The 13,952-nt window shown below is 36.6% G+C and overlaps 1 protein-coding gene across 2 annotated transcripts in view; it reads right to left on the reverse strand.

Annotated features, from left to right (window-relative positions):
• LOC108572314 (neurexin-4) overlaps window positions 1–2,223 on the reverse strand; it is a 9,255-nt gene extending 7,032 nt beyond the window's left edge. For both annotated transcript variants that reach the window (XM_017934528.1, XM_017934527.1), the window contains exons 1-2: window positions 2,105–2,223; window positions 1,536–1,628 (exon numbers count right to left, since the gene is read on the reverse strand). In XM_017934528.1, coding sequence (XP_017790017.1) covers window positions 1,536–1,628; window positions 2,105–2,168 — 157 coding nt within the window. In that variant the 5' untranslated portion in view covers window positions 2,169–2,223. The remainder of the gene's footprint in view (window positions 1–1,535; window positions 1,629–2,104) is intronic.
• Between the last annotated feature and the right edge of the window lie 11,729 nt (window positions 2,224–13,952).

Below are 13,952 nucleotides of genomic sequence, written 5' to 3' on the forward strand. Positions count from 1 at the left end.
ATCTAAACTTGTGGATGTTCCTCCTTTTTTAAATATTTCTCTGCATATTCAAAATCTAGTGGAAATAATGGAATAGAGTTTGCTAAAAGTTCACCACTGCTTAGTATTTTAAAAGTATTATTTTCAGATTTGGGTGCTTCTTCATTTTTTTGTAATGCTACAGCAACACAATGTTGTGATGGCAACAATGTTTCCTCAAATAACCATTTTTGTTTTATATTATTTATGTATAACACTGTATCAGTTGCAACCAAATTTTCTATAAGCTCTGAATTGGTTTTAAAACTAAGTGCTCCAAGATCAGTGATGATACCTTTACCTATAGCTTTCACATAACTTTCTTTCAATGCCCAATGCCTGCAAAACATACTGACTTGTTCAGATTCATTCAGAGATAAATCTTTTATTTCTTCCCATTCTGAAGACGAAAAAGTTCGATTCATTATGCGAAAAAATTCAAACAATTGTTTACCGCCGGTGTACTTAAGTTTCATTACATCTACTCCTAATTGTACGTTTCTCGTTTCACCTGCTAAAACCGTATAATCACCCTGATGAGATACATTAAAACTCAAGTTTGAGGAAATATTTTCCATAATAGGTTTATTATTTATATCCCTTGTAAATACTACATTACTGTAAGGGATATGACCATATTCACTAACAAATTTTCTCATCAGCAATCTACCTACAAGAGAAGCCCTAACATCTTTACGAAACACAAATCTACCTAATCTTTCTTTCTCTTCTAATTGTATACAAGAAATTGCATAAGCAAAATCCTTTTCACTTAGGTTCCATTCCTTCCAATTGAATGCCCACCGAATACTTTGCAACATTTTTTGTATCATTAACTTTATCTGTTTTGATTTATCAATTTTTTAATATGGTAATGTTCCATGAATTATTATTTGCTCCTTTTTGCTAAAGCACTGCTTTTTAAAGGATCTTGTTTTTAAAAAAACCAGGCTACTCTTTAGCATCCACCTGAAGCAAATAGACAAGACATTGTATTACTTTTCCAACAAACAATAATATGTATTATTGTATATTGATATCTTAGAATTGTTAAATTTATTATTTAAAAGACAAGTGTTTATTCTTATAGGAGAAATCAGATGTACAGAATAACTGTGCAATGAGTCAGTGAGTTGAGTTCACCTAATTCAGACCTGAAGCTCTTTTAATTGGGTGAGACATGTGGGTGTTGATGAGGACAACACCTCTTTAACTTAAGTTCTTTAAACTTAGAAAATTTAATGTCTTAAAGACAGATATACATAATACAGATAATACATAATACACTACCTGTGTTGTTGTTAAACATAATCATAAAAATAGATGAAGGAAAGCAATCTTAGTAACAGTTACAGATATTCACATACTTCTTCAAAATATGATAGGTAGCAAGCAACAAACTACGAATCACGAGTATATTTCTATATTTATACGAGAAAGTAACATAGGGAATGTTATTAAATAAATACCTATGGATAAATGCACTATAAAATACAAAAAAATCAAGGAAACTTTACCATTGATCCTAGCATTCTTTGGACCCCTATTAGGCAATGATGTGGTGGCTGTTAAGTGAGCTCTGTCCAAAAGCGGTTCATTACATTCATCATCTAATTAAAAATTATATAAAAGTTAGAATAATTTTTTATATAATGTATGATGTAAATTATATCAAAGTATACAATATTATTTAAATAATTCTTCAATATTCTGAATTCTGTATGACATTTTCATCATATTCCATATAAAATCCCTACTGATTTAATAATATGATTAAAGAATTTTATTTTATGTAATCAGTATAAAATATGCTTATTCAACAAAACATATACGCACATTACGGAACAATGAATATGTGATTATAATGCATTAAAATTTCAAAGAATTAACATTTTTAAATAACACATCAGTATGCGAGACGGTTCTATTAGAAATCAGAATTAATTCGTTTTCTAGTGAGTCTGTTATACCACAACTCTACTACGCCATGTTGTAAAGTGGGCTTGGCTGTATTGAATCATCTCGTGAAAATTATTTTCTTCTGTAGAGGAAAAATGTCGACCAGTCGGTAGTAAGATATACTTACATGCAGAGGTGAACGAATTACTTGCAATTGCAAACACGAACACAAAACACCTGATAGTATTCATCGTATCATTGCCCTTTTAGAGAGCAATACACGACAACCTACTCCTAAGCGGGACGCGTCGTTGAAACTGTTACTAAATTCCCACCAGTTTGTATTACTCTTACGCATACCATGAGAAGCCTTTACTATGCTAACGCATATGCATGAATGTGAATAAGACGATATTTAAAACGATGTATTGATAACATCCTATCGAAAATATTAATATTTAAATTTAGTCGAAAAATAATTCTCGATAAGGATTTTGTATAGTTTATTATATATCGGAATTATCATTTTTTCGTGATTTGGTGAAATATTAAATTCACTATTTTTATAGTTCAATAATTTGAACGAATCAAATGTTCATAGAATTCGTTTCTTTCAAATATATTAATAAATATATTTCATGTTATTCATAAGTAATTTAAAAATGTTATCTGTGATCACAGACGAGGACAAGCGCAGACGACGCACAGGATAGACCTTACATCTTATGAGACTTTTTGTCCGGAGCTTTGGGGCCGAAAAGACCGTTACTATTTTCGTGTCGCTACCAACGTTACCGATTCAGTATAGAATAAGATTACAACGTTAATAGTGGTTGGAATTGGAATTAAACGCAATTATGAAATTACAAATAAGAAAGTAACGTAATTGTTTATTGATAGATGATTCATCACATGCACGTGTTCTACTGCTGTCAGAAGATCGTGAACAATTCTCCCCACGCAATCCAATATGTATATATGTATCTTTATATGCAAATTTAATAAGAGATTTTTTACATCTGTCGATTTTACCATCGTTAATGGTTTGATTGTATGTAATTCCTAAACTCACCGCTTTATATCGTAGAGGGCATAACAAAAACTCTAATTTTTTACACGATCGGTATTTTAGAACGTTGGACAGAAAAGTAGATTAAGTGTAAGGTCTATCCCACAGACGAGGTACAGGATATTTTCGGTATATTTTCGATTGACAATGAGGATTTGCAAACAACTTAATGTCATTAAAATATTCGATTATTTGGAGAAGGTTAATTAGTATATAATGGAGGAAGAACAAAGAGTTCACAATGAGGAGGAAAAAGAACAAAATGTACAACAGGACCAAACTGAACAACATGAACAAAGTGAAATTAAAATTGAAAATTTAAATAAAAGTGAAGAACCAGCACCAGTAGAAAACCGTATTTACGATGACGATTTTGCGGAGTACGGAGATTACGAATATACATCGAAATATGCAAAGGAATGGGGTGGAGAAGAGGCAAGATGTTAGTCTTTGCCTATACGCGATTAGATAAATGTTTTACTAATATTAAGTCATCCCCTAAGTTCGTGTCGAATTCTATAATTTAGATTAATATTTCTAACGAATCTTTAAATTTGATAAAAAAAACATAAGTGCCTTCACATTCCACAACTTTTTCCATTTTTTTTTTTTTTTGGTAAGACCATCATTCATTAAAATATTTTGCACTTTCAGCACGAACTTACGCGATAACCTAACATTTTATTTTAGAAGCGCTGAAAATTGTAGTCGAGATGCCAGACATGCATTTTCTATCTGTTATTCAAACAACCAAGATAACATTGACCTTAAAAATTCTAAAATGTCCATATCTATGTGTTTTCCTAGAAATAGATCAATGTTCTTTACCATCATTTATCCTAGAAAGAGGTTATAAAAATAAGGATAAACTTTGAAATGACGTCGTTAGTAAAACCCATCAGAGTAATCATCATTATCTTCTTCGCATTGTTACACCCTCAAATATTTTCCTTCTTAGTCCTTAGTTTTATCTGTATTTACAACTAGTCATCCACTTTCACCATTTCTCATACTGGACTCTTCACCTTCCAACACTCCTCTCAACTCTCTTGCATAGTCACAATCCAAAGTCCATCTTCCCAGAATCCTTAAATAGCCCTATTTTCTCCATTTCCACGTTCATTCTCTATTTCACCACGCGCACGTCACGTAACATTAAAATCTCAACTAAAGTTCTGTTTCTACGCAACGACGATCCTTAAGTGTTTTAATTCAGTGATACCCTAATATCTGCTCCTAGTTTCGAGGAATTGAAGGAAACCGGGCATCACAGCATGATAATCTCGTTAACTGACAACTTGTTCACCATTTTCATACTCGCGATAGTAGGCAATATTGGAATGAAATATACGTATATTTAGCAGAAAATAAATAATAAAGTTAAAAAAAGTATGTTTCAAATATTTCGACCGGACAATAAATAATATCATGTTGCCTACATTATTTGAAGATTTAAAAATCGCATGTTCATTACTAAATGCCACATTTGGACCAATAATCACATCAGAACTTGATCGAATCATAGTGAATGGAAATGCTTCAGCTATCGAACGAAACCAACCGATTAACTGAATTGGTACGGAATGAAAACTTGAATACACGCAGTTCACACTTTCATCGTATGGAAACCACCGAACAACAATCTTTCCCTCAATTATCTATCCGTGAATTATATTTCTATACATGTGGAACGTATCAACTGAAACAGGCTCCTGGTTACTATGCAGACCACATAAATGAAAACGGCGATTTTGTATTACAAATGGCATCAGTATCTTGCACTATTAATTATCGCGATTACCAAATAAACGTTGACCCTAATAATGTCATATTAAGTAAAACACAAATACTTTCACGCCATTCAAATACTATAAAATACTTTGTACACGTGCTGCTGGATAAAACTAAAAATGGACTAGACTATACTATTGGACATACTTACATATGGATGTAGAGTTGGTGAACCGGTTGTGGATTGTTGTTTCCATGTTAAAACAGTTTTGTGGTTTTTTTTTTGGCTATGCTCGACACCAATCTACGATTAATTTTCCAGCGGATTTCCTAAACGATTATTCTGTTAACGGATTATCATCCGAAGAAGATAATGATTAATCAGATGGGTTTTACAAACGACAACATTCCGAAGTTTTCGCTGTTATACGTATAACTTTCCCATCATCTTCAGGGTAAATGATTATGCATTTCGGATTCCTTAAAACCCGTAGAATCATGTCCTGTAAGAAATTTTCGTTACCAGCCAGGTCCAAAATTTGTCAATTTCTACCACTGTCCTTTCAGCATATTTAACACATACAGGGTGTCCTATTTTAATCTCCCCAGGCAAATATCTCGAAAGATATGAAACATATGAAAAAATGTTTCAAACGAAAATTGTAGGATATTAAGGGGAACAGATTATGCTGTCTTTTATTTAACCTTGTGACGATATTGAAAAATCTTGCAAAGGTCAACTTCGATGTTTTAAATTGGAACTTATATTTTTAACTGCACCTTCTTATAGCTGGCATCGGAGCGTTTTAAAACACTATCTGAACATATTTGTTGTATAAGTCGTTCCCGGCTTAATGTAGTTTACGTAATGAAGTTTAAGGTCCGGTTCCCAACACGGTGGCCCTACCCAGACGGCCTCCCTGGGAGAGGGATTGAGATACGCTCAACGGCCTACCTGTGTGAAGGACAACTGTGAGGGAGAGCTACACGTTACAGGTTGAACGGAGTAACTTTCCACATTTTACCAGATTCTCCAGAGCTGGTACCGGAGCTGTAATTGACGCAGCTCATCCGCTGGCAGCCTGGAGAAAGGGACACTCAACCAACATTTGGTTTTAAACCACTGCCCCCTCGAATCCAACACCAAACTAGGCCAGCCCCCAACGTGAGAGCAGGATCCTCCGCTCATCTCGCCGGACAACCGGGGAAGGTGGAGTGTCCACCACAGCCTCAGCATAGCAAGGACGGGCTGGTCGGCCCGAGGTACCGTTCAACATCATCGGTGGAATAGGGTAATTTCGGGGGAGATGGACCGGCGGGAGAGACGGGCCAGATAAGTATTTCCTACATTATCCACCAGATATGGAACAAAAAACACTGAGAGCCACGCTCGATCGCTTTCTGTAAAACAAAAGAATACCGACGCGTTCCACATATGGCGGATAATGTAGGAAATACTTGCCCGGCCCGTCTCTCCCGCCGGTTCATCTCTCCCGGAATTACCCAACCACTTCTAATGAAGGGACCTCGGTACTGGTTGACTAGTTAGGGTACTGGGGGTTCACAAAGCCCTTGGGCGCCTTTAGGCACCGCCCTGTGCCGGGCTATAAGAAGGTGCAGTTAAAAATATATTTAGGTTCCACTTTAAAAATTCGAAGTTGACCTCTGCAAGATTTTTCAATGTCACCACAAGGTCAAATAAATGACAGCATAATCTGTCCTCCCTTAATATCCTACAATTTTCGTTTGAAACATTTTTTCATATTTTTCATATCTTTCGAGATATTTGCCTGGGGAGATTAAAATAGGACACCCTGTATACAGTGTGGTTTACAGATAATACAATTTTACGCATGTACAGAATGACTGACAAATAATATACAATCTAAAATAATATGAATTAATAACAATAAAATTTCTACGTACAGCTGTTTCTACTGGAACGATAGACTGGGAGAAGGAAGCAAAGGAAACGGTCCATTTGGATCCAACCATTACGGGGTTAGGAGAAAGACGGAGAACCATTTATGAACTGGACTCTTATGTCTCTGCTGGGCCATCGGGCAGCGAACTCATGAAACTCACTACAAAGGATTACGTACCAGAAACGAAAAAACCGAAGATTCGTTACTCTGTTTCTCTGGTAAATCACTGATATACCAGGTGTCTCAAAATTACATGGATAAAGTTCACCATTCAACTTCCTGATGATGAATCTGGCTAAAATAAAAGATCCTTTATTGTCTCTTGTAATCTGAGTTGACTAGTCAATTGTGTACTTCCTGTTCAGGGCGCCCCAGGTATAGCAAGAATCAATCTGTCACCACTGACGCAAAAAGTAATCGGCTGCGTCATTGGAGAAAACGTGAGTACCGAGTATCCTTGGGTGTACGTCAGGAAGGAGATCATCGAGGACAATATAGAGCTGTACGAGGAAAGTAGCGATTTTTTGCCCGTAAAAGACGAGATACGCAAGTTTCCGAACTCAAAGTTGCTGATTGGCTACGTTCCGTCATTGACTGAGGAAGGTCAATTCTACATATGCTTGTCAGAGGAAGGCCGAGACGTGGTCGTTGATTATATCCAAAAGCAGCGTGAGGAACATGAAAATCGCGTGAGAACCGCTGTGTACAAGCCATTAGGGGATTGGGAAGAGCTTGGCAGCGGTATGGAGATTCAGACGGCCATGATCAAAAACACAAGGCCACTATTGGAGATCGAAGTACAAAAGCAAATATTGCTTCTGTAGGAATTACAAAATGGAAAGATGTACAGACATGTTCAATTTTACGTGTAGATTTCGTAAACTATCGTGTGTCTACACCTAGAATTGAATATGACTCTACACCTTTGAATATTATTATCAACCTACAAAGTTTGATAAAAATCCAAGGGTTACACTTCATGTGTACCTCTTCATTGTTGGATCGTTTTAGGTGGTAGCCACAGCGGATGTGTTGAACGTGGTGTTGGAACTAGAGGACAGAAAAGTTGAGGACGTTAGGGATGGATATATCGAGCTTCTTCCCTATCGTCAGACATTCGAAAGCGTCCAGCGTAAACTGATACACAATATGACACAAGTAACACCAGCAGTTAGAGATAAAGAAGCACAGACGGCACTTTCTGTGCCTACGAATTGCTGGGTCCAGTACAAGTACGAGTATGAGTCTCCGGATATAGCGAAGTTCAATGAGGAGCAACTGGAATCGCTGAGGAGCTTCCTTGATCGTTTCACTGACAAAATGTGTGATCAAGTCAGTTAATTAAAATCTGAATTAAGGATACTTGTAATACAGAATGCTTAAAAAAGAACATGCGAACATTTATGCGAAAGGAACTTTTTTAGAGAATCAGAATACATATTCTGTATAAGCTCTCTGTATGTACAATGTTTGCGCTATTACGATACAACAATAATAATAATTATAGTTACTGTTGAACGCTACTTGGGACATTTACACCAATGACTACAATAATCTGGTGAGGAACATAAGAGACACTCAGTGGCCCATACCAGTGAGCTATGAGGAGCATCTTAGTTTCCATGACGAAAAACACGTGGTCGATAAAGTGATCAATGATCTTTGCTGGCATCCACTGTGGAGTGGAATAGCGTTTGCAGCTTACACGAGCTACGCAAAGAGTCAACATTTGGTTGGACCTAAATCGGACAAAGAGGTGGATTAAAAGAAAAGAAAAAAAAAAAAGCTTCCACTGTGTTTTATGTATCAGATTGTTCACTGTAGGTGATCAAAGCTTCTGAGAATAATTATGTCTTGGTGTGGTCGTTCAATGACTGTCTGTCGCCAAAATTGGTGCTCGAGTCTCCAAGGGAGGTGACATCTGTGGCGGTAAATCCACTGGATGGGAACCTGGTCGTCGGTGGTTGTGGAAATGGCCAATTAAGTATTAAGAATATAAGAATTAATTATAGTAACAATATTGAAAAGTATTCTAAGATATTATTCAACAGTACCGTGATGAACTGAGGAAGGTCAATTCTACATATGCTTGTCAGAGGAAGGCCGAGACGTGGTCGTTGATTATATCCAAAAGCAGCGTGAGGAACATGAAAATCGCGTGAGAACCGCTGTGTACAAGCCATTAGGGGATTGGGAAGAGCTTGGCAGCGGTATGGAGATTCAGACGGCCATGATCAAAAACACAAGGCCACTATTGGAGATCGAAGTACAAAAGCAAATATTGCTTCTGTAGGAATTACAAAATGGAAAGATGTACAGACATGTTCAATTTTACGTGTAGATTTCGTAAACTATCGTGTGTCTACACCTAGAATTGAATATGACTCTACACCTTTGAATATTATTATCAACCTACAAAGTTTGATAAAAATCCAAGGGTTACACTTCATGTGTACCTCTTCATTGTTGGATCGTTTTAGGTGGTAGCCACAGCGGATGTGTTGAACGTGGTGTTGGAACTAGAGGACAGAAAAGTTGAGGACGTTAGGGATGGATATATCGAGCTTCTTCCCTATCGTCAGACATTCGAAAGCGTCCAGCGTAAACTGATACACAATATGACACAAGTAACACCAGCAGTTAGAGATAAAGAAGCACAGACGGCACTTTCTGTGCCTACGAATTGCTGGGTCCAGTACAAGTACGAGTATGAGTCTCCGGATATAGCGAAGTTCAATGAGGAGCAACTGGAATCGCTGAGGAGCTTCCTTGATCGTTTCACTGACAAAATGTGTGATCAAGTCAGTTAATTAAAATCTGAATTAAGGATACTTGTAATACAGAATGCTTAAAAAAGAACATGCGAACATTTATGCGAAAGGAACTTTTTTAGAGAATCAGAATACATATTCTGTATAAGCTCTCTGTATGTACAATGTTTGCGCTATTACGATACAACAATAATAATAATTATAGTTACTGTTGAACGCTACTTGGGACATTTACACCAATGACTACAATAATCTGGTGAGGAACATAAGAGACACTCAGTGGCCCATACCAGTGAGCTATGAGGAGCATCTTAGTTTCCATGACGAAAAACACGTGGTCGATAAAGTGATCAATGATCTTTGCTGGCATCCACTGTGGAGTGGAATAGCGTTTGCAGCTTACACGAGCTACGCAAAGAGTCAACATTTGGTTGGACCTAAATCGGACAAAGAGGTGGATTAAAAGAAAAGAAAAAAAAAAAGCTTCCACTGTGTTTTATGTATCAGATTGTTCACTGTAGGTGATCAAAGCTTCTGAGAATAATTATGTCTTGGTGTGGTCGTTCAATGACTGTCTGTCGCCAAAATTGGTGCTCGAGTCTCCAAGGGAGGTGACATCTGTGGCGGTAAATCCACTGGATGGGAACCTGGTCGTCGGTGGTTGTGGAAATGGCCAATTAAGTATTAAGAATATAAGAATTAATTATAGTAACAATATTGAAAAGTATTCTAAGATATTATTCAACAGTACCGTGATGAATAGGACGTTTTTGAAAGTGTAGGTGGTAATTTGGCATATTCCTGGAAAAATTGAGAAAGTGGAATCGGTTATGGTGCACACTGCAGCTCAAATAAAGAATAAGATCACAATCAAAAGTTTAACCACGTGGATGCAAGAACCGCTTGGATTGTCCATAATACGACCTACCGCTATGTCTTCGATGAAGGACAGCCAGAAGGGGGCTGTTACTCAAATAATATGGTTTTCACCATACAACACGCTCGATACGAATGGTAGAATTCAATCGTTACCGGAGGACACCAGTCTTGAGGATTTATCGTCGCAATTTATGACTGCCGGCGAGGATGGCACGATCGCTTTCTGGGACTTGAAAGACGAACGGTTGATTTCTTTTTATTAACTTCTAAAAAAACAATAAAATATCTTTTATTACGATTATAATAATGTCTATATTCTTTTATTTTTTCCTATATTATTGTATAGGATTGTACATAAATAGTAATTTGCTGAATTATTATTTTCAATTAAAATATGATTGTTATGATTTTCAATTTTTGTGAGTAAAACATAAAAATGTATTTTTCTATTATCATTAAAATACAATCATAATTTAGTTTACTATTACTTATTATTTATTACTCTACTATATTTATTTTTATTTATTACAAGATGGCAGAAGTTCGAGAAGAAACGTCGTCCAAAGAGGAAAGTCCAGACGAAACGACCGGAAGCGTTAACGAAGTCCATTTCCCCATTCAAGAAACTAGATCGCGTCTTCAAACCACACTATCTCTTAACCGTCCAACTACCTAACGAAAGTCGAAATGCAGTGATCACCACCATGACAACTTTTGTACAGAAATTCAAGAAAAAATGCGTGGATACCATTCGACCTACAGAAGATATTACGGTCAGGAAAACATTTAGAAACATAATCAAAAAGCCAGATTTCGTTATGCAACCACAGATACACATTGGCACTGTGGAAGGTATAAAAAAGGGAAAAAAAACGAGTATCATTTATAAAACAGAGAATTTAAATTGGTCAGCCTAGACGCATTAACCCAATTGGATAATTTTGTCCCATCACCGTTAAATAGGTGATTTTGGTTGCGTCACGTGGGAAGGATATGATTTCACCACAGACTTGGCTATTAATACTGAAACGTGTAAATGGTCCTGGATCAAAAAAGTACACGATGGTCCAATAACCCATGCTCTTAGATCCAGAGATGATGGAAGCCTGATCGCCACTATAGGAGGAAAGATATTTGCCCTTTGGAAGGAGGATCTGGGTATACCATTGATATGGAAGAAATCAGACGCCTCGTATGTCTGGAATTTTGAAATACTTAATTATAGCGTATACGATGTATACATATAGGTATATACCAAGATCGTGCGATAGCAGTGATCCAATACTTGGTAATAAAGAGCTTCACTCTAAAGGCCATCCAAGGTATTATATTGCTGTTTCCACACTTTTGTCACTTTTCTCTATTTCATCGCTGAAAATTGTCAATTTTGTAAAACTTTGAACTCAATAATGAGCTTGAGTATCATTAGAGCTCAGTAATAACCAATGTTCACCTAAGTGAAACTTAAATAGAGGTTGTAATTAATATATGAGTAGCCTAAACAAAAGCATAAACCATAATTTCGCTATTTTTTCAAATTTCTTTGTATTTACACAGAAAATAGAAACCAAAAATAAATAAATAAATAAAATAAAACCAATGATAAAATATTTTTAAAAACGAAAATAAATGTTTCTCCTTTTCTTGATACAGGCTCACTGCAGTTTCGTGGGGCAGTTTCCGACCCACGATATTGATCCTGACGCGAATAGACGGCAGCGTTGAATTGTGGGATTTCATGGTTAAAAGTGAAGAACCGTGCGTGCTGCAGAGCTTGTCGGGACGCATAATCACGGGAATTTACACTCATGAGTTAACCTTCACGACCACCCAGTGCGTAGGATTCTGTGACTTTAATGGTATTTTGAGGATGTTACAGGCCCCGACTATTTTTCTCAAGACAGACATGACCACCTTTAACTGGATGAGAAACTTCGTTGAACGACAAATCACAAGAGTATTCGATAATTAATAAATAGAATTCTTAATAAGTTAGTAATTTCATACAGAAGAATATATTCGTTAACTTCAGGTAAAAAATTGCAAGAGTTGGCAAGAAGCGTGGATAGAGGCGAATTACGTAGTCATCGAAGAGGAGAAAAGGAAGAAACAAATGGAGGAGGAGAAAAAGAAGCAAATGGAGGAAGGGATGTCCACGACTGCTGCGGTTGAAATGGAAACTGTCGTGGAGATTCAAAAGAAGAGTTTGGTACGTTCAAGTTCGGTCAACCAATGTGTTAATTAGAGGTTCGAGGCTTTCATGATTTGGATTGTTCGAATGCCAAGCATTGGTTACCAACCAGATGTTTTTAATTGGTCAGCTGTACAATTTAAAGAGAACCAAGAAAAACGTCTTCCAGATGGACTTAATCAATTGGTATCCAGTCTAAAAACCGAAAACCTCGATTAATAATTCGAACAATATGTTAACTGTGGTAGTGAATGTATTGATAGAAACCATGGGAGATCATCGAAGCGTCACGTGAAAGATGGAAAGCGAGGGAGTTGAAACATATGCAGCAGGTGATCCTAGAGAAGAAAGGTCTGAAAAAGGACGATCTGGAGAAGCAGCGTGAACCGATTCTGAAGTTGCGACAGGAGGCGAAGAGGAAGAAGCAACGTTTACGCGAGGCATTGCAGATGCAAGAGAGCACTTTTGAGCACACTAAGAGCCTCTTCTTCCCCAAGCATCAACCGGAGCCGAAACGAATCTCTGTTGTACCCACTGGGAGAGTCGAAGCTGTTGCTGTGGAGGACACAATACTTGCACAGGAAGTACAAGTAACTGGAAAAAGCAACAGTTACATTTAGAGTTGCAACAGTTATAGTAATTCTTTTTTCTTAATTAATTGTAAGGATATGCATCATGTTGATCCAAATGAGGAGATCATCTATCACTTCATGGAAACTCAGGCTAAGATATTAAACGACATGCAGAAGACACCGTTCCAGCACATTTTCAATTGGAGAGAAATTTTAATGAAAGGCAAGACCAGGCGATTATCGATGGATACTGAATTGAGAAAACTGAACAAGATCAAGAAAAAGCGGAAAAGCTGAATGACCTGTATAAGAAAATAAAAATGTGTTTTAGTAATAAATTCTAATTTAACGTAAAAGCGTAAGATTACGTTACGGTACGAGGATTAAAAGATTCTAGTTATGACTAGAAATTAGAGAAGGCAAGAACAGTTGACGAAGCTTCAATTACACGAAACAGTGCTGCCGTAGGTGAATCACAATCAGGTGATTCACGTTCGTAAGTGAACTAGTAAATAATAGTTTGTAAATATAATATCCGTTATAAGAAGGATTCAAGCAGACAAAAGAGAGTAATCCGCGCTGTAATTATCCACATTTTTCGTCTTACACATCGTAAATGTTCTACCACACTGTTTTCTCTAGACAATCATGAAATCTTCCAGTAGAAGAAAAAAAGTGGTCCAACGAAAATCTTCATTTAACATGGTGGTTTAACCGGTTGTGTTGCTCAAACGTGTTCTCCTATTCTTCTTTTCTGAATCTATAATTACCTGAAAGTTGTTTCGTGAAATTTTCCACGAATGATTGATTCCATGATAGAAATATTATGCAAACTGTTATGTGTTAACAACTGATAAATGTTATTCATCAAAAATAAACAATCCAAGACAGTAAAGA

Source organism: Habropoda laboriosa, unplaced genomic scaffold, assembly GCF_001263275.1.
Source record: "Habropoda laboriosa isolate 0110345459 unplaced genomic scaffold, ASM126327v1 scaffold65, whole genome shotgun sequence".
NCBI lineage: Eukaryota > Metazoa > Arthropoda > Insecta > Hymenoptera > Apidae > Habropoda > Habropoda laboriosa.